Source organism: Merops nubicus, unplaced genomic scaffold (assembly GCF_000691845.1).
Source record: "Merops nubicus isolate BGI_N331 unplaced genomic scaffold, ASM69184v1 scaffold17753, whole genome shotgun sequence".
In the NCBI taxonomy this organism is placed as follows: Eukaryota; Metazoa; Chordata; class Aves; order Coraciiformes; family Meropidae; genus Merops; species Merops nubicus.
In genome coordinates this window covers 1-21,566 of record NW_008598604.1, presented here as the reverse complement: position 1 = coordinate 21,566, position 21,566 = coordinate 1, and the positions used below count along the sequence as shown (strand labels likewise).

General features: G+C 42.3%; 1 protein-coding gene across 2 annotated transcripts in view; it reads right to left on the bottom strand.

The window, feature by feature from the left end:
* Window positions 1-21,341, bottom strand: part of TGFB2 (transforming growth factor, beta 2) — a 62,638-nt gene extending 41,297 nt beyond the window's left edge. The window contains exons 1-4 of one of the 2 annotated variants that reach the window (XM_008937116.1): window positions 20,796-21,341; window positions 17,712-17,722; window positions 10,212-10,228; window positions 7,091-7,107 (exon numbers count right to left, since the gene is read on the bottom strand). In XM_008937116.1, the coding sequence (XP_008935364.1) occupies window positions 7,091-7,107; window positions 10,212-10,228; window positions 17,712-17,722; window positions 20,796-21,142 (392 nt within the window). In that variant the 5' untranslated portion in view covers window positions 21,143-21,341. The remainder of the gene's footprint in view (window positions 1-7,090; window positions 7,108-10,211; window positions 10,229-17,711; window positions 17,723-20,795) is intronic. The other variant, XM_008937117.1, reaches the window with a different exon arrangement.
* Between the last annotated feature and the right edge of the window lie 225 nt (window positions 21,342-21,566).

The following is a 21,566-nucleotide window of genomic DNA, read 5'->3' as shown; positions in this document are numbered from 1 at the left end:
CACCATGTGTTTAGCTGAGCTCTTGACTATGGTGTCTAGAAGGAAGGAGTAATCAATGACTTCTCACACAGAAACACCAGTAATTTTGGGGGAGATTAAATAGGGCACACCTTTCCCTCCAGATTTAGTCCAACCTTGCAGCTGACTTCAAAAAGGAATTAAAAGAAATCAATACAAGCACATCAGAAGCAGACTCTGCTTTCAGTTCACCTGGAATAATCAGGGCAGTTCTCCCTGCAGTGAACACAGAGGATCCAGTTAATGAATACATAGTTCATTTTGAAAATAAGTTAAAGTTCTAATCTAACGATTAGGTAAACAGCATCTACTTGTGATAAACCACACTTCCGATTAAACTGTGGCACTGCTTACTGCAAACATGTAACGCCCTCTATTTCCTTGCCAGCTACCCCAAGGGTAGAGGGAAGGACATGTCTCATTAGCTCCCCTGCTGTATCCACTTGAAGCAAAAGGGAAGAGAGAGGAAAGGTAAAAAAGATGAGTTCATGTGCAAAGCAACATAGTCCACAGGGGATCACTGGAGAAACTGATACTCAGAAATCACTAATAATCAGAGGAGACAAAGTGTCACTGTTCTAGAGACCTGGGCCAAGTACTATGCTGGCATGAAACTCGAGTAGTCCTTTTCCAAAGAAATAAAGGCAAAAGAACCCAGAATAGTATCTTTCCTGTAACCATCAGTTGTATGCACTGGAATTGCAGACACAGCCAATGTTGTGCACTCAGTCAGAAGATACAGCGTTGTTTTGATTTCTTGAAAGGAGTATGAAAAAAGTTACTACTTAATTCATTTGGTTATTTCAGAATAGAAACAGAGAAACAATTAGAAGTGATTTCTCCGTTCCTTTCATAGCTTCCATTTTTTGAAAGGGATTCCATCTGAAAAAAGGAACAACAATAATACTGCAAGATGAGGAGGATCAGAGCTAAGCTCTATTCTCCTCATTTGATGGCCTCGTGTAGGCATCTGTGGAGACCTCTGGAAGGATTCTACAGAATACTACTTATCATCCCTGAAACTGATTTTTAAAACAAAGAAAAATAGGTATGATCATGACACTGTTCAAATCTGACAGGTGACCTTCACACACAGCCAGCAACTCAGTTTGCTGTTTGCAATATATTTAGACAGAACAGATTCCCAAGGTCTGTCTCACTTCTCCAAGCATGGAGCAAGCTACAAACCAATCAATTGACCAGGTGAACAAGGGCCACAGCACAATGTAAAAACCCTCAGACAGAGACCACAGTTAAGAGTCCCTCTCTCCCTTCTTCTTTCTTCTACAAGCAATGCAGTCCTAATGCACAGCCTTGGATGCGAAGGACTATGGACACTTGCATGTTTTTCTACACTTACCTAAACTTTTGAAAAGATATGCCACAAATTAATACATAACTCCTTATCTACTTTACTCTTTCTTATTGCTTCTAGTAGCAATTACATATAGACAGTTTTAAATACAGCATCAAGTACGTAGTACCAGAAGGTTGGAATAGAGCAACCTCTGCTATCTATTAAAAAAAAGGGACGGGAAGGGACTTGGGGAAATAAGAAGTAGTGAGGAATTAAAAACAGGATAAGAGTGGAAAAATATTCACACAAACTATTTGTTAGCACCTGGAAGAAAATCAGGAGTTGAGTAACAGCTCACACGGACTTGTCAGAAGCAATTAACATACAAATAACATGAAGTGCCTTCAGGACTGGATAATAAGCTTTGCAAATAGAGGAGAAACCACAGATGACATTCATCTTAACTTCAGTAAGTTTGGACACTGACATGCCCATTAGCAAATGAGGGAGATATGGTCTAGACAAAAAAATAAAGTAGGTAGCCTGCAACACTGGAAAACTGCTTGGAGAAAGCAGTTATCAGTGGTTCCTACTCAAATAGAAGCATCTACCCAGCTAGGTGCCACAGAAGAATGAGATTACAGAACTATAAACCAGAAACTACTGAGTAGATCTGTATTGCTCAGCCAAAAGAGGTGACCGAAGGTGTTACATAAAAACAGCCCTCAGGGATGTAAACAGCTGCCACAAAAAGCTGGGGAATGATCCATTTTCCATGTCCACCACAGATAAATCATGAGTAGCTCTAAGCTGCAGCAAGGAAAACCTTTAGATATTAAGGATAATGATGATGCATTACAACAGGTTACAAAGGGAGGCTGTGGGGGTGACTGGAAGCCTTTAAGAAAAGGTGACACAAATATCTATCTGGAATATCATGCCTACAGTCTACGTCCTCTTCTAATGCAGGACCAATGGAGCAGCCTCTTGAAGTCCCTCCAAGTCCTTGTTTCTTCTGTGATAACTGGTCATTGACAAACAGCTTGCTTTCCCGAACAAGCTTTATGAATTCATCTACCAATGCGTATCTGCCTCAGATATATTTGGACAAAATAATTGCAAAACTTATGTCATTAGGACAGGTCCCACAGGTTGCAGATCAATACATGACATTCTACTAATACCAAAAGATCTGCCCTCCAGCCAGCCAGAGCTGTGTCCAGTATGCAGCAAGGTAATAAAAGCTGGGAGCATGGAGCTGTCATCCACAGTAAGAGATGGACTTCTAAAACCCTTCCTGTAGGAATGATTTCTACATGCTATTAATTACAGACACACAGACAGATTAACTTAAAAACTTAACATTTCTTTAAAGCATTCCAGTTCCTGGGTAATGCACTTGGAAATTTGCTGCAACTATCCTGCAACTAAGAAACCACAGCAGCTCCTTAAGTTAAAAAGATAAGCCTTGTGTTAAAGGAATTTATACCAGGATATTTGAAACGTATCATAATGCAAGTATAATGAGCAAATTCTCTGCGGTCTAATAGAAAGTTCATGCTTAAAACAACACAGTAAATAATTACAACTGATACTCCATCCCCTGATTTGAACTCCCCAAATGAAGATGCTGTGTTATACAGTACTTTCTTCCACTGGTGAATCATTACCTTGGGATTGCTTCTGTATTACTTGAAAAGTAACGTTTGGTGTGAAGAGTGATGGCAAAGTTTTAGCAAAATTACTATGATATGCTTTTTTTTTTTCTTAGTCTTTGGCATTATTTCATGCTAATCTTTGAACTTTCTGCTTTCAGTGATGTGCATTTCAAGTTTAAAGCAAAACAGTCCAATAACTGAAGCCAAAAGTTTGACCTCCACTATAACTGCTGTAATCTTCTGGGAAAATATCTTCTTGACTCTAATTTCTCTTTTCAGACTCACCATACCGTTGCTGAGAAATAATAGTTATTGGGGCTGTAAAGCCAAGATTAACGTCTGGCCCTGCAAAAAAATAAAAGCCCAAAAGGAAAAAAAAACACCAGCAGCGCTGACTGACACATGGAGTTTCACCATTTCTCATGTACGATCAGTTCCTAGATAAGCATGCCGGACGAGCACAGCCGTGAGACAGATGATGAGCACTATCACATGAAGAAATATTTAAGATCACAGTAAGATCTGGTTTCGAGCACACATGCCTTTAGCATTGTAACTGATTATACCACAGAGCATCATTATCTGACTTGTCAGTTTAGACAGGAAGGTCTGTAGGGCTGGGAATAGCACAGTGAGATCAACAGCGCCTCATGCAACAGGGTCCTGATCTCTCACTGGGGCTTGAGCAACTACCGTAAGACAAATATTACGGCATTCTCCACTTTTTGGATAGTGTTGTTAGATGGATGTAGCATGTTTCTATCAAGAAATATTTGGCCGCACTTCTACTGGAGTGAAATGATCCCTATAAATACATGGACAAATTGTGGTTGGCCCTTGGCTCCACACATCAGAAAACCTCTCTGTCAGCAGCTGCAATATGGGGTGAAAGTTGGCTGATGCACTAGCAAGACTAGAATGGGAGCAAAGAAAAGAATCTCTGTTACAGCAGCTGGAGAGAGCCCTGACTCACTAAATGCGGGCAGCTTCAGCCTCCCCAGCTAGACTGTTCCTACCCATGGATGTTTTACTTAGCACCTCTCAATAAGATGAAGGGACAAAAAAAAAAAAGTGCGATCCAAAGTGAACATCTTTTTTTTTCCCCAATTTTTATGGCACAGAAGAACAAGACTGCTTTCACAGATTTTTTTTTTTTTTATTTTCTTTCTTTCATGACATAAATAAAAGTTTAAAGCTCCTTGTCAAAAGTGATGAAGACACTATAAACAACACAGAATCACTGCCAAAGCACTTAAACCATGCTCATGCCTACCTGTGTAGCTGTCAGTATCTAAAATCTGTATCACTGCTTCACAGAGCTAAAAGTAAAATGGATATTTTGGTATTTACTTGAGGTTAACAAAATCTCTAAGGTAGAAGGATCCCAGGCTCTCACAGGCTTTCCAGCTTCCAGTCAGAAGTACGAATTCTTACCAGACTCTGCAGGAACAAATGCCATCTGCACAGCACGTGATGTATTTGCTGTTTGTGGTATTGGCCACTTTTAGCCAAGACAGCCAACGGCAATTTTCACATCCAACCTGAGAAGCATAAATTGCAACAATCCAAACTAGAAGTCTGTAAAGCTCACCCCACTATAACCAGACTTTCACAAAAGCAGATAAAACAAAGCCTCTTCTGTATGTCAAACAAAACTGTTTCTTCCACTTTGGAAAACTGCATGGGAGGATGAGTAGTTCCATTATGACACTGAGGCTTCCTACTGCTTTGAGGTTTTGCACCACTGTTGATGCAATTGTAGCAATCAGCTCCTCAGATGAGTTACTTTTTGTCACCATTGGTTCTGCCAGTTGTGACCTTAGGTCAAGCCAGGAGCCCCTCACCATTTGCTGACCTCGCGCAAGGTTCATGCTAAAAGCTGAACCAGTACAGGTAACAGAGGAATACATCACTTACGAGGGTGGCACGAGAATCCATGGCATCCCTAGGTAACTTTGAAATGCCTTAGGAAGAAGACAAGAGAACAGTGACAGATTGAAGCATGTCAGACTTACATGCAAGTAACAGAAAGCTTTCTCATAGGGAGTCATTTTCACACTGGGACTTCTGAAACATGTCTGTGATTGAAACCATGGAAGAAGACAGATGCTCCGAACTTCTTGGAGGCTTAGAAGAGACGTCTTCTCATTCGTGTATATCTGATAAAGACCCCAACAATGGAGACCAAGCAATGAAGCTTAATTAGGTTTTACTAGGAAACCTGCAAAATTTCATTTCAAAGCATACTCCACAAAGTACAGCATTTGCGGTGCTGCTGCCAGCAGCTTGTCTGCAGGTCCTCAAAGCTAGAATGCATCGCTGAAGAAGCACTCTCCTGACCAACACTTCCCCTCAGCAACAGGGCTCAGGTACTCTGAAATGCTCAGGGCTACAAAACCAAACCCACAAATACAAATATATGCAGAACTTTGAAAAAAGAAGAAAAACATAAAACTCAGGAATCAGAACATTAAAGTGTGCATTCAACCCTAAGTGTAACAGAACGGGATAAACCATCAATCTAGATCCTACTCTTCACAGAAGAATCAACTGGATTATACAAAAAGGGGATTCAAAAAGGTGACAGTGATGGTGGCCAGGCATGTGGGAGCACGGATTTTCCCCTTCTGGGTATTCAAAATCGTACACAGAGGAACTCGTGCTGGACTGCGCAGCACAGATTAGTATTTTTAATCTATTGCTATTTGTAAGAGCAAGTTACTCTCTCCTCCCTTTTTCCTTTTTTTTTTTTAACCAAGTGGGCCTCACTGCTCAGCTATGCTAACTGGAAGATTTAAAAGCGGTCAGGAAATTTCAGGGCTGCCTTGCAGAGAGTGGAGGAGATGAAAGCGAGTCCCACGGCACAGGCTCCGTTCCTCTCGGCCCACCTCTGCCAGGAAGCGCTCCTGTTCCCCTGGCAAGCAGCGCAGCTCGCCGCCTCCTCCTGCTCAGCCAGGGCTCCAGAGAACAGCCCTTCCAAACTATTCTCTGGCTGGAGGAGGAAATGAAAGCAACTCATTTTCAAGAAAAGCAGGTTGGATTGTCCAACCCTTTCACTCTGGGGAGAAAAAAAAAAAAGGAGAAAAAGGCATCATACAAGGCGTAAAAGTCTAACGGAGAAGGAAAGGCAAAACACTGCATTTTTTCACTCTGCAGAGCAGTCAAGATTCACAGGCTCAAAGCACAGGCAACACACATCTTTAAATGATTAAGATAAAGACAGTAAGTAATAGATGAATGCTAGAAGCAAAGGGAAGTAAAAGTTTTTAACCACATTAAAAATTGTGTAATCCTTCCCACTTTGTAAAAGTAATTACAATTAAAATGATTTACACCCTGGTCCAGTGTAAATCGGGAGCAGAAAAGCATGGAGATTGTGAAGCTCTCTTAGGAAAAACTCTCCAGCCAGTAGTAGTGCCACTAGCTGCCTGCATGCAGGGAAAGCCTGCCCATGTGGAGGTGCTCAGCTTTCAACTCTGCCTTCTACTATTCACCCTAGCTGGCCTGGGAAGCTCCCAGGCATTTCATTTTGGAAGATCCCTAAAACTCTTAATGGACTGCATGGGAAATGCAGCTGCTCAGTGAGCCCAGAGACTACTATGGAGGTGGATATGGAAGGATCAGGAGTTGCAGAACAAACAGTACAGTACCACAAAGCTTGAAGAACCTCATCCTGGGAGCTCCGTGTACAACTAGCCCCAAGTCATGGTATCAAATTATGGCTATCAAACTGAAGATGCATGCTGAACATCTGCTCTTTTTTTCTACAGTAATTTGTCAAAAATAGATTGCTCACTGAAGATGCTTTCTAAAGTTAGTTCCAGTTCAGTGTTCAGAGGATGGACTCAATGAAAGTATCAACTCTTACTACTTAAGTACAGATATTCCTAATTCCAAGGTCTTTTTACTAAGTCCCAATTACTAGGATGAGTTATGATCCATTTTGTCCTCTATGCTTTTTTAACACAAGTGAAAATTCTTTATAGGATAAGGGCTCAGACCTCTGGGTGGGGCAGGAAGAACACCTCCACTAACTACTTTGCAACACGGAGTCACGAACTGAGTCAGTGACTTGGAGTTGTCCCATGTCTTGTGCTATTGAAAGTGGAAAAGAAACCCAAAAATATTATTTGCCTTCCAGAATTATGGCGTCTGGCAACAGAACTAACCTGACAGCTGGAGTATCTGGCCCTTTGCTTCTCTGAGGAAAGAGATGCCAACTGTGCAAGCACTAGATAAACCATCACCACCTACTTCCTCCTCTGTAGTTATTGAGTCCTGGGTGGCACTGCTCCCACCAGCACAAGGGCAGCCAACTCAATTAGGCCATGATTTTATAACTGCTTCCTTCTGAGATGTGGTAACTCTCTCATCAGCCCGTTTCTACAGACTTTAGGCCACTGGCACTTCAACAATTAGGCACTTTCAAAGATCCAGATGTGGGTACCAGTTTACTTTGAAGATGGAACTAAGGTGCTCTGGTCACTCAGCTATGACAGGAAAGATTCACAGCTTAGACAGAAGTGACCACCTAACATTCTGCACAAAATCAAGAAGTGTGAAAGAACTGCATACATTCAGGTTTAGTGTTACAAAGGAGACAGTCATACAAAGATGAACACAACAACGAGCTGAACTGATTGGACAGAAGTGTTCACAGAGAAAACTGGAAAGGATAGTGGACAGACACATAGCATACTGGAAAGACTTAGTTAAAGGAAAGGACATCCTTCCCCAACCAACGGAAAAGACCACTCAGGTAAGAAAACTATGACAGAAGCTGAATGGAACCATAAGAAGATAAAATTTTAAAAATGCAACCGTATTTTACAAACAAAAGTAAAAGGAATAGCTGCCGAGAACTCCTATACATCAGAAAATAAGAACTGCAGATAACAGATGAAAAAAAAACAAGCTGGACCATTAGTTTCACGGCCAAGAAGCTTAAAGATGAGATTTACTTAAGTACTAAGGGAACTTAACAGTGATATTCATTCATTATGAGATAAAATCTGTTGAAATAATAAATAGGAAATAAAATATGAACTATACTTTTGTAGATAAAAAGGCCAGGCAATGAGAAAATATGGCGTTTTTTTTTAATTCCAGTAGCAACTCTGAAAGTCTTAAAACAACAGCTACTACAATCAGACACTGTAAAACAAACAACACCAGATAACTAGCATCAAGACTTTTTGAAGAGCTGTCCAAGCAACTATCTAAATTACTCAAACTGGCATTCAATAAATTCCAAACACTGGAAAACATCTGAAGGATTTGAGGCAGAATGTATTTGCTAATTTACAATGCTAAACAGGGCAGCCTATGTTATCTCACATATATAGTCAGCCTTATATTGATCCCAGAAAAAGTATGCAAAGTGTAGCAATGAGAATCAGCCCAGGGGAACTAAGGGAGTATAACCAACAGCAGCTCAAGAAAACCAGATCCTACTGGTCCAGGGTCCTAGTGAGTGAGACCACCGGTCCTGTTGGTAAGACAACTCTTTTAATATAATGTACTTGAGTAGCTGCAAGACATTTAAGCTGGTGCTACATGAAGATTTCATTAGGAAACATGAACACAAGGATACCAACATGGCAGCTGGCAGTACATCAATCAAAGCCTTGAGTTTTTATGAGACTCAAAATACAATGGTAGAGAGCAAACCATTATTGAGAGACAAGTTCCTAGCAAGGTCCCATAAGGCTCATTTCCCTAATACCATCTAATATTTTTATCCATCACCTGGGAGGAAACTAAGCCATCACTAACCAACCACAAATGAAATAATTATATGGATGTGACAGAAAATGAAGATGCATCACAAATACAGTGACTTGAATCTTGAATAATCAAGATGCAAATATCAGTAGAATCAATACGAAGATACAACTCTAGGACAGAGAAACTAGACCACGCTTACAGAACAGAGGACTCCATCCTGAGAGTCAGCACATCTAAAATGGACTTGTGGAAGGGCGAAGGCCCTTGTGGGTAATTATTAAACTATGAAATTCTGCTTCTCCTTGTAGAGCTGCACAAACTGTGTAATACTGAACCAGAGCACAATCTGCAATATACATGTACTTAGTAGTGGCACAGCCACTGTTGAAATACTGTGTCCAATACTGTTGTCCACAACATCAGCAGTGTATGAATCAAACACAGGAGCTTCAGAGGGAAACCGTGAGAGTAACTGAAAAGGCTAGGAAGTATCTCAATGAGCTTAAAAGACCTGTGGATCCATCCCAGTCTATGGATCTGAAACACATGGAAAGTCAGGTACAGCAGCCCATGCTGAGCTCCTGGCTGCCTCACTGCAGGGTCTTCCAGCAGCCACGCCAGCTTGCTCTCAGCCATATCAGTTCCTGTCTGCAAAACTTCCTTCTCCTGTGGATGCCTACACAATGCCCACAGAATTTGTAACAGGTCTTCAAAATACTAAGTACAGGTTTAAACCAGATTCAAATAGTAGAACTTGAAGCTAAAAAACTTAAAACACAAAGATGCTTGTTTCTAGTAAATGTAATCACGGGAATAATTCACCGAGTATGGTGTGAACTCCCTTTCAAAAAGGAATTAATTAAAAACTCAATGGCCTGCAAAATGCAGATAGAGAGACCAGAATATCATCATTATGGCTTCCAGTTTTTTTAATCTGTAAGTGTCCATTCTGCCCTAACTCAAAGCCTCCTAGAGCAATGTTAGTTTCATCCTTTTTGAAGTACAGGATGATATCAATTAGGCATTAGCTATGAGTGTGAACAGACCTGGAACATTCTACCCTGACAAGAACATCTCATTCCTATTGAGATGAGTATCTCCTTCAGTTCCATGTTCAACCAGAAACCTGCTTGCAGGTCTGGTTTTCTTGTGTACATTAACACACTTTATACTCTGTGATATGGTAATGTTGCCTTAGATTAAACAAGAATCAAGCCCTTTGGTTTCACAGCCTACATCAAATGGCTTAGGATCCAATATCATCCCAAAAGGACATCGGAAGTACTGCACAGGTAAAATATAAACTATTTTTTTTTCCTTTTTGAAAGACAAGCAAAAACCCAACAACCTGTGTTGCTTGTTGAGTTCTCTCAGGTTTTAAAAAGTATATAGCAGTAGCACAAACATACCACAAAAGAGCATTCAGGACATTTCTAATCAGCAAAGCAGCTTTACCTGACTCAGGCTTCATCTGAATAGAAGGCTGGGATTCTCAAAGGCTGCAAAGGAACCACTCCTTTAGGTGCTACTCAAAACCCTGGCCACAATGAGTGTTCTGCTTGCCTAAACAATCACTGCAGAGACTCCAGTTTCAACACCACAAGGAAAAATCTGGAGTGGCTTTACTGACTCAAAATTAAATTGCTCCAACTTTTCATCCATGCAAAAAATATACCTCAAAAGTTAACTCATTATTTCACGAGCCACTTTGAGCCACACCATGTCAGAAAGGCTTTATGTAAAACCACATGCACCTTCGTCCTGTTCCCAAACCACTTGGATTGCAAGCTTTTAAACTCAGCATATATCATGCAGCAAACTAACTTTCAGAAGTTGTTGTCCCAGCTCCAGCTCTATTCAGAACTGACTTTTAAGATTTTATTGATAGCATAAAAGCACCTTGTTGGCTTACCCCTGACCTCTCTTTACAGTCCACTGCACAGGGATTTACCACATTCTTATTCATAGCCTTTAGATTCTTCCCTGCTCTGGGTGCTGAGGTCCAATTTTGCACATGTTTATAAGAAGCCTCTAGATGTGGAGTGATGAGCTTCTAGAAAAAACTGTGCTGTACAGAGGATGACAGAGGTATATTATGGTATGTTTATTTGCCAAGACCTCTGCTGTCAAATGGCCATTTATTTTAGACAGGGGGAGGTGTGGAATACCTAAGAAGCACAGGACATGAACTCATGCCTCCATACTTGCCATATTGCTGCCATATGCTGTTCCCAAATGACATCTGCCATCAAATGCTTCTATCAATAAGCTACTAAGGTGTTTATTTTTAAAACAGGTTTGTTTTGGTTTGGGTTTTTTTTTTATTTTTTTTTTTTTTGCACAGCTTTACACAGACGAACATCTCCAGTGGCAACTCAAGAAAAAGGAAAGAACAGCATTTAAGTAATACGTCCCAATATATCTTGAAGAAGTGGCCATTCCCTGAAACAAAGGAATGGAATGACACTTCATACCTGATCCAAAAACTTCTGCAGGCAATGGAAAGACTTCCAGAGTTTTCAGCAGGCTTTGGACCAGGGCCCTTAATCTGGGGAACATACTCTCAAAAGGCAGAAAAATGGAAAGATTTGACTCTATCACACACATAGCTGGCCTTGTGGCAAGTGTGCATGAGGCAGATTCCTTTCCAGAGTCTACCTCAACAAATACACTTCCAATAAACAGGGTAAATAATAGGACTCCAACTTGGAAAGAGGCAAGTTCCTTCAGACATACGATATTGCTGTAACTCAGCCTCTGGCCACCTTTATATAAAGATCTCTTTTTCTAGATCCTTTTGGGGCTCTTTTTGTTCCCTGATTATCAAGGGGAATGTGAAATTTCCAAATCCATGGCTCCTAGCATCAGGGAGAAATGCAAGCTAGGATAGAAGAATCCAGGTTCAAAAACGGAGAGAAAGCTCAGACCCCCAACAATCTGTTATGAGTCCATCCTAACTGAGACCAAGCTGCTTGCTTAGCTCCCTTGCTTTCCAAAGTGTATATCCTGGCAGGGAGCCTCTCAGTTCCTATCATACCACCAGATCAGAACAGCAGATTTATTTTCAAGAAAGCTGGAACTTGTTCTTCACTCACAAACTTGAAGATGTATGTACATCTGCTGCAATAGCCTGTCATTATACGCTGGGTAAACGCGCAACAAGCACAGCAAATGAAATGTAGAGACATCTTTCAGCGTACCTCAATGTTGAAATGTGTCCACTTCCAAAGCGTGCAGGGCGAAAACTTTCGAGCACAGAGCAGTGATTGGCACAAGACATACACAGCCTTTGCTCTGCCAGGGAGGCCCAGAGCCAGCTGCAGCAGCCAAGAAAACTGGGCTGCATCTCTCAGCGACTGGGTGAGAAGAACACCAAGGATATGCATGGAGCCAACACATCTTCAGGCAGTTTAAAATACCTTATCATGTTGGAGAATACAATGTATCACTTACCCTTCCTCAAGGGCAAACATACCCTATAGCCCCTGTAGGCATCTGGATGAAGAAATGAACTGCCCAAGCTGCATGTGTCAGTGGACCCCACCATGCCTACCCACAGATTTTGCTTACTAGGTATGCATTAAGTGCTCTGTTTTGGTATCATCCTGTCAAGTGGACAATTCCTCCATCAAACTCTCAAAGCACAAAGGCCAGGAACTGCAATGCAAAGGGCAGAGCTGCCCCTCCATCGTCAAATTCATAGGGGAGAGGAGATGTCTCTCACCTTTCCTAATATGCACCACCCCCGGGAGCAAACAGAGGTGGGACAAGGAGCAGCAGCCTGCCACAGCCTCTGGTGAACGTTAGACCCCAACCACGCTGGGTTTGCCAGCCACTTCAACCATTATTTCAACGCCCTACTGCATCTGAAGATGGCAAATCTGTCGGCATTGTTTTTGTACATCACTAGGAAGACAGAAAGTTCTGCAGGTGTTCTTCTTCCTGTTGTATATCTTGACAGTCCTAGAGAAGACCTTTATGATTGTTTGCCCAAAGCCCCCCAAAAGTCATTTTATACACATGGGACAACACCCATGTAAATAAACAAGGACTATCCTCTATTTGATGTTCTATACTGGAGATAATCTCTAAACACAATTGTGGACTCAGGATTAGTAAGTATTATTGCACAGAAGCCTTCATCAAGTATGGGATGGCTAGGTACTCTCTGACCACTTCAGAACAGCCAATGCGGCTAAGATCTACCAGTTTTTCAGCCTCCTGAGCACAAAGTCCAGGTACAGGGTTGCAGCTTTTTGTGGGTTGGGCTATTTTTCCACCCCAAGGAATGAAAACCAACATGTTCTGACCCCTATCTTTCAATCATCACTACAGTAAAGATAAGTTACCGTCACTTCTTCAGCTGAGCTAGCTGCTGAATTGCAAATGCTATACGTAAACAAAAACAAGCAAGAGAAAGGACTCCAAGAGGCTTAGCTTTCCTTTTAAAATTCAAGGCAGGGGTTTAGAAGAGATGAAGCCAGGGAAAACATTGGAGACTAACACCAGCCAAACAGGGCAAAATAACGAAGCAGTAAGCCTGAAAAACTAAAATGGAAAGAATGACAGATTTACTGCAGCGTTTGATGCACATAACCACTGATAGACTCTCCCCAGGAAGTGTTGAAATTATCATCACTGAAATGAATCCAGAAGCTAAAAATTAAATTATCTCCCCCAGAACATTCCAATTCGGGCTTTGGCAACAACAGATGTTTTAATGCTCTTAAATGTATGCACGCGCGTGTGTGCACACATGCACACATATACTTAAGTACAGGATCTTCTTTCACAGAAGACCTCCCTCTTAGTTTTTCACAAAGTCAGGCTGAACTTATGGTCATTCTGCAAAGTCTTGTCTTCAAAGTCTCTGCATAAATGCACAACTGTCAGATTAAGCAAACCATAAGCAGTCTTAAAGCAGCTTCAAGTCATGAATGAGCACTTATTTGTGAACTCGTCTGTCAAGGCAGATGTGTTGTCAGTGCATTCTGGTTTAGATATGGTGGGAAGGAGCCAAACCAGCAAAGTGAAAGGTCAGTATCACAACATTTCCATTTTTCCTCCCTCAGTTCACCTAAAATGAAGCCACAGCTTTTGCTGAAGTGTAATACAGCAGTCTATCCTCATGCAACCTGCCATGCTTATTCAAAAAGCAATATTCACACAAGAAAAGTACAAGAAAAATGGGTGCAGAGGGAGAGAAGAACACTAATGTTCTGGTGCAAGAAAGCTACAGAAGAGGGACAAATCCAAGACTGACCGAAAACAGTACATCTTTAGAAATTTGATACTTCAATCAAAACCACCCTACGGAAGTTGAAACACAATGCACTGTTTTTCTTGTATTAAAATGTGGTATTACAAGCATCACAGGTTAATTCATGCTGGAAGGGATATCTAGTCCAGTCACCAGCTCAAAGCAGGGTCAGCTATGAGGTCAACTTATTATTTATATTTTATACAGTTTATAATAACCTGAAGCCAGCATCACACTGTGCTTGGTCTCATATAACATCAAAAAGAGGCTCCTGCCCTAAGTGAGTTTCAGTGTGAAAAACATCAGCTCTACAGTGAAGATCCTGAACACGTCAATGAGCATCCCACATGAAATGAAAAGGAACCCTCGTTTGCTGTTCAAACTAAAACAGGAATGAGGGAGAGATGTTCTAAAGATCCTCTCCACACTCTAAGCCATAAATTTGTTGCAGGGATTCCTGTGAGGTCTAGCATCTCCTGGAAACCTGATGCAGCTGCCAGAGGATCCAAACAGCAACATGAGATGTATTTTAGTGGAGCCTGACTTGCCACAGTGAACGAGCAGTCTCTCTGTGCTGCTGCCTAAACTCACCCCACCTGACTTCCTCCAGAAGGAGCCAGGAGCTCTCCAAGCAGCATGCACCAAGTGCCGTGCACAAAGTCTAGAAAACCTGGATGGTTTAGAGAACTCTACACTACCCAAAGAAGCAAATTCCCAAAGGAGCTCTACTCTGGACCAACTTGCTTAGCACCAAAACCACACAAAAATCTGCTTACTGGACAGGTCCAACAGAGCCAGCTCTAGCACCACTGTTCTCCAGGGCCGATCCTGTGCCATTCAAGCTAAGAGAACCACAGTGCTACACAGGCTCATGAGTCACTCGTAACTTCAACTAGTCACACTGGAAAGAGATAAAAACCCTTCACAGTGAGATTTTTTCACCTCCTCATCCTCTTGTCACAGGCAAATATTTGAGTTTCTCCTCTACACCTTTCAGCTGTATGTCTTATACAGTTGGGTACCCATCTGCAATCACTTAACAGCAGCAAGAAGAGTGAGGACAAACATGGGGGAGCTGTTTTAAGAAACATAGCTGCTTCAGATAGACTAGCACAGAAAGCCAACCAGCAGTGATGCTGGAGCTAGGCACCTACTAATCCACAACACAAATTGAAAGAGAAACAAGCAACAGCCTGTGGCTGAAGGCAGGATGCAAACTTTCTCTAAACAAACGACCAAACCAAATGCCTTAGCCTATACAAATCAGCAGAAGCACTGGTGATGCAGTGTTACATTAAATAATACCTGGGGAGCGTATCATCTTCAAGCTAAAAACCGCCTGCCCGAAAACATGCAGCATGTGGCCTCACACCAGGAACGGAAACCCTTCTGTGTCTTCACTCATGACTCATTTTGTCACCATACCCTGGGGTTCCTCTCTTTATCTGTAACACGGGAGCAGCCTAGCACAGACACTGCAAAGGCAAAAGCCAGCAGGGTCAGCTTTCGTTCAGACCACAGGAGTCCTGAAGAGCCTCTTCTTTCCTCTAAAAAACCTGTAAAGCATTTCCTTCTCACTGGGCTCCAATGCCTGAATGACAGATTTCAACACGGCAAGAGGGATTTGAGCTGTCTGGCTTTGTTCATCCCTGCAAACGCGCCGCAAGCCGGGCCCCCATTCAGGAAGCTAATTAGGCATACACAGAGCCTTAATGTTAATGAGTCCATTCATGCGTGTGAAGCTCCATGCATGTTTCAGAACTCTGCTGAAGAAGCTCACCAAGGATGACAGCTTCATCTTTTTGCTCAGCTCTAACACAGGCAGGAATCTCAAAGTGACAGCAAAGCACTGGAAGTAGGAATCTCAAAGTAACACAGCCATCCTGATGAACTCTACTGTTCTCATGCAGTGCACCAAGGATGAGCAAGGCTAAAACCAGCAGCTAATGAAGATGATGCTCTGCTTTCTTGACATAAACACCTACTCACACCCGGTCCTGCAATGAAGTGGAGCCAGCAAGAGTGGCACGAGCTCTGGGCACTGCTCACACATCTCCAGCCATCAGCTAAGACAAGGGCACATTTCCAGTTAGGTCTCTGGGACTGTAGAACATTCACACTGCTAACATGCTGGGGGCTGGGCAGGGATGCACATCTAAACTTCCCACTCACCAAGTCGCAGTGAAAGTGGCTTTTTAAAACAAACACCAGAGATAAACTCAAGAAGGGTTATGGAAAGAACCCAGGAATATAACCCTGCGTTTCTGTTTTGCAGGTCTCATGACCTTGAAGTGTTAAAGAGTGGGGTCACAGGTGTTTTGCTTTTCTGTAGGCTTTACCCTCTGGAAGAAAAGCATAACCACGTACCATGGCTACAAGAAGTCACTGGTGATTCAGAAGGCAGGCAGGGAACACACATGGTGCACCCCACCATTTGCTTCATGAGAGTGGGAGTGGAAGAAGAGCACTCTCTTTGATTTCAGCTACTCTTGGTTAGTGCACCAGAGCACGTTAGGTTGTTATCCCTCTTTGCATGTAGAGGACTATTGTCCAATGAAACAACCCTGACCCTTTCCAAAGCCATTTGCAATTTCCCTTTTTTTTTTTTTTTTTTTCCATCACCACCTAAGAAGACTGCAGGTAAGTACCAGTCATGAACAAGGGGCAAGGAACTGTTCCTCCCATATCTCTCTTCAGGAAAACCTTTGCACTTTTTCAGGTCCTCTCTGCAAACCAAACAGTAAGCCTGGCAAACACCTCCTACAAGAGGTGCTCCAGAGCATGACCACAGGGCTAGCACAGATAGGTTTTAACATAAGGTTGTTTCTTCTGAGACTGTTCCTGTATCATTAACAACGTAGGCAACCCTGAAAGATTAAGTTCTGTGTTCTGTTAAATGCAAACACACACAAGACGTGCAGCCGTAGCTCTTCTTGTAGTAGTAATGACGTAGTTAGGTGCAGAGCATGGCCACCCCTGCATGAGTAATTCTGCTCCCATGAAGACAAGGAGCTCACATATGTATAATTGCTGGTAAATTGAGCCCTTGTTGATAAAGTAGAAGCATGCCATTGTGCCCCAACAGTTTATAATGTTGTCTTTCATAAGGTGAATATCCAGCAGAACGACAGTCTATGTAAAGCAATATTCACGGTACAGATCTCCTGAGAAGACTAATCCTACCACCCAGTGCAGCCTCCTTCATATTCAAGTAGTTTAAAATCCATGCAAAAACAGGCCCAAATCCAGAATAACATGATTTCTCAGGCTGTTGAGTGCTTACAGACCTATCTCCAATAACACAGAAAACCTAAAAAATTTACCTGCATTAGCCTTTAAGCCATCAGTACTGACCAGCTCACTGACTGTGATAAACTGCCATGAATGAAGATGGCAGAATTGGGTCCCTGCCCACACATACACGTGTTGCCTGTTTTTCCCAAGTATCCCAGTTATATATGAGTATTACAATTCATAATCCTTAACTTTGCTGGCACTAAATTTCTGTTTATTATCAGTGCAACAGCAATTATCACCCAGCTCAAATAACTAAATAGTTGAAGTATCAGGCCCTAGATAATCAATGAAGAACTAGTAAATAATAAACTTCTCATGACCCACTTTCACAGAAATCAGTAATAAGCATCCACTCAGGTAACTTTGCCCAGGCACAGAATTCACAAGGACTCTCTCTGATGTTGTGCTTGGCCTCGGTAGCCCACCTCCCACTTAAAACAACTCGATTTCTGACTGCCAATTGGACTTTGGAGAAATCCAAACTTTCAGTATCTAATCCATGCTATCATGAGCACAGCACAGGCAGGCATGCTTGACAGACAAAAACTTTTTGGTTTTTCCAGACCTCTTTGTAGCCTTTTTTTTTTTTTTCCTGCCACTACTTTGCACATCTGTTGTTTTTGGGTCCGTCAGTTCCTGACTCGCTGTACTTCCACAGATGTCCTGACTTGATGTATCTTTAACCTCAAGTGGACTGTCAAGCCAGATGCCAGATGCCCCCTTACTTCCTCAGTGCAAACTAGCAGTAAACCTTAGCATAACTTTACTTTGAGCCTTAAACTAACAGCATGTGAAAAGATTAATATGAATAAATTCAAAACTAATCAGATCCCTTCTTTAAATGTTGACACAGTATTATTTATATCCCATAAATACTTTCTTGACTAAAATTCATCCCAGGAGATTGGCATCTTGCCAGTTCTATTCATATTTACTGTATTTATACAGTACAGTTGGCCAAGGATAATATTTAAGACAAAATATGCCTTAGGGTATATACAATATCTCTTATAGTTTTCCTTTTAAATCTCCTCATTGCTAAAAATATTTAGTCTGAACTTTACAAAATGCCCCACAACGACCTATCAGAGATCTGTAGTGATATACTGCTGACTATGAGTATAATTAGAGCATATTTGTAATACTTGGGTTGTAGTCAGTTACTGAACGCTAACAACTTGCGGTAAAAACTGAACCACTGATCTTTCCCATGCCTTCCTTCCAGCAGCTTTTGACCCCCAGTGCGTTCACACTGATCCCCTTCTCCCTCCTGCCGCCCTCTGATGCAGCAGAAACCGTAGAGTTAAAAAAATTCCCTCCCAGCCGTCTAGGAGAAAGTGCCCGCAGCTGCGGGAGCTGCACTTTCAATTTCTTCCTTTAAAATATGGTGGAGCGATTTCTTCCTTTCTGTCTTTTTTGGAAAGGTTCGTTCCATCCAGCATAACTAGAGAGCAGTGGAAAAACAGTTAACCTACTTACTCTGATGTTAGCGACAGCCCTTGCACAGTAGTACTGGATCTGCTGCTGACTGGCCCTCCGATCCCAAACGTCTGATGCTCTCTGTTGGTAGATACCTGCAATCTCCTTTGCTCTTCCAAAACCTCTATTGATACTTCAGTACAAATCTGGCCTCTGACAACGTTTTAAAAATAGATTCTCTTTTGTCGACACCATCCAAGTCACACACCACAGATATTTTAATTTTCTGGAAAGCAGGCAGCTGCATTTTGGACTGTCGGTTGGTGCTGTGTAGTTCGCTCGTGCGAGGAAAAGGGACAGATGTGCCCAGGATGGATGCATTACAGAATTCTCACAGACTCTCTATTACAGGCTGAACTCCACAAGCCAAGGCACTGCGACCGGTCTTCCTAACCTTTGCCCAGAGGTGCTCATTCCTCTGCTCAGGGCATGACCTAGTAGTTCTCAAAGTGCTGACTTCCACCAAAACCACCAGCAGAATACTACAGTATACCAACGTGGAAAACAGGCATGATTTCTATGTTCTCACTACAGCTATGAATTATACTGAACCTCTCTGCTCATACCCACTTGGCTCAAAATATACTTTTTTTTTTTTTTAAATATTCCTTCCCTGGGGGTAACAAGCGTGGGGTGTATTTATCATGGCTATTATGGATGGTGCCATAATTATAATAATAAAATAGCTCTGACTGCCAGGATGTCCTGTACCTGATGCTGTCATTTAAGAATAAAGGAAGAAAGGGAAGCAGCTGCACAGAGCATGGGGTTCAGATACCTTGGCTGGCATCCTAAGACTATCACATGCAAGATGGAGCAAGCCCCAAAGCTACAACTTGCTAAACTAAAAATAAACAAGGGGGAAAATGCAATTAGAACCTCTAGGATAAAGTTACCAAGATGGATGTATTATCTATTTAAGCACGAGGTATGTTTTTCAAAAACAGACAGCAAGCACATAGGGCATCAGGTGGCAGGGGAGGGAAGAGAGAAAAAAATCGAGCTAAATGAAAAGAGTAGGGACTACGTTTTGGGTATGTGGACTGTGAAGTTATGTTCTGCCTCTGGTATTTCACTTTCCTCAGCATAATGATGATCTAGATTCTTTTAAGGGAGTGCGGTTCTTTTTCTTTTTTTTTTTTTGCCATACACTTAAAACTTCACTACCAAAACACAAAGGCATATCATCATTATGATTATTAATCATTCTAAGTGGATTTGGTCAGCAGAGAGCATTTGTACCAGTTTGGTTTGGTTGGTTGGTTGATTTTTGGGGCCGTTTTTGGGGTTGTTTTTGCCTTTTTTTTTTTTTTTTTTTTCAAAACGTGGCATGGATCACCAGAAGGTCGTTAAAAACAGCAAAAAGCAGACGGGCTGAGACAGGTTCCAAGAATCGAGGCTACCCAGAAGGGAAAACTTTTTCTGTACCTGAAATGAAAGCACCCATGAACTGAAACAGGATAGTTAAAGTGGGAAGAGGAGGCAGCATGTCCATGTCCTCTCTAGAGAACACCCATCTAGCGGTCTGTGGGACAACATTCTGGAGGGGCACAGACAGAAAAGGAGCCGTTGGCTTTTTTTTTTTTTTTTTTTAAAAGACGTCCATTTCTTTTCAGTTATGGGGAGATGGAAACTTGCCCCATCCAGACACTCCAAGGGAAACAACAGCGGTGGAAAGATATTGGCTCTTTTTAGAGGCTGCACACAGGGCTCTGGGGAAGCTAAACCCAGTGCTGGGGAGATAGGAGAGCTGGTCGGGGAAGGAAGGGGGGAGCTTTGCTCAGGTACATGGTGGAAAGCAGAAGCACCTTTAGGGATTCCTGGGTGACTTCAAAGGGGATCAGAAACCTCTCGACTCTGGGGGGACATCTGACCCCCCAACCTGCCTACATATACCCCACCATCTACACGAAACCCTAGAAGCTGCCACCACCCAAGAGATGCTGAGGATAAGAGCAAAGAAGGCAGATTATGAAGCATGGGGCTCGTATTTGAAGGTGCTGGGCACCACCAAGCCTTGGGGGGCGAAATTACATATACATACACAAAGATAGAGGACTTACTTTCGGGGTAAAAAGGCTGCATGTCTATTTTGTAAACTTCTTTCGCATAATACTCCTCGTCGCTCCTCTCCCTTTCACAAGTGGCGGCTCTGTGGTTGGCTTTCTCTTGCAGCAGGTCCCTGGTGCTGTTGTAGATGGAGATGACCTCCGGGGGCACCTCCTCGGGCTCAGGGTACTCATCCGGGGGGCTGGTGAGCTTCAGTTTGCTCAAGATCTGCCCCCGGATCGCCTCGATCCTCTTGCGCATAAACTGATCCATGTCGAGGGTGCTGCAGGTAGACAGGCTGAAAGCCACGGTGGCCAGATCCACGGTGAGAAACACGCTCAGAAGATAGCAGTGCATTTTAAGTGCTTAAATACAGCGCCCCCCCAAAAAAGAGTGACTTTAACAACGAACAACAACAAGGAAAAAAAAAATTAAAAATAAGAAGAGGATATGTGCAAACAAAGGGAAGATCTGCAGACAAAATGCAGTTAAAAACCGGACTGCAAGGACGACTTGCAATCGCAAAACGCACGGGAAGCGTCAGTAAAAAAAAATACCAATAATGCTTAAAAAAAAAAAAAAAAAAGGCAGCAAGTTGCTACAAGTAGATGAAATACAGGGTGGACTGAGGCGGACAGCAAAAAAAAAAAAGGGGAAAAAAAAATAGATAAACAAACCTGCGAATCAAGTAAATGGAAGAGAGCCTGTACTCAGCGCGCTGGCGGAGCCGGCTTGGAAACCAAAAACTGGAAGGAAAAAAAAAAGGGGGAAAAAAAACCCC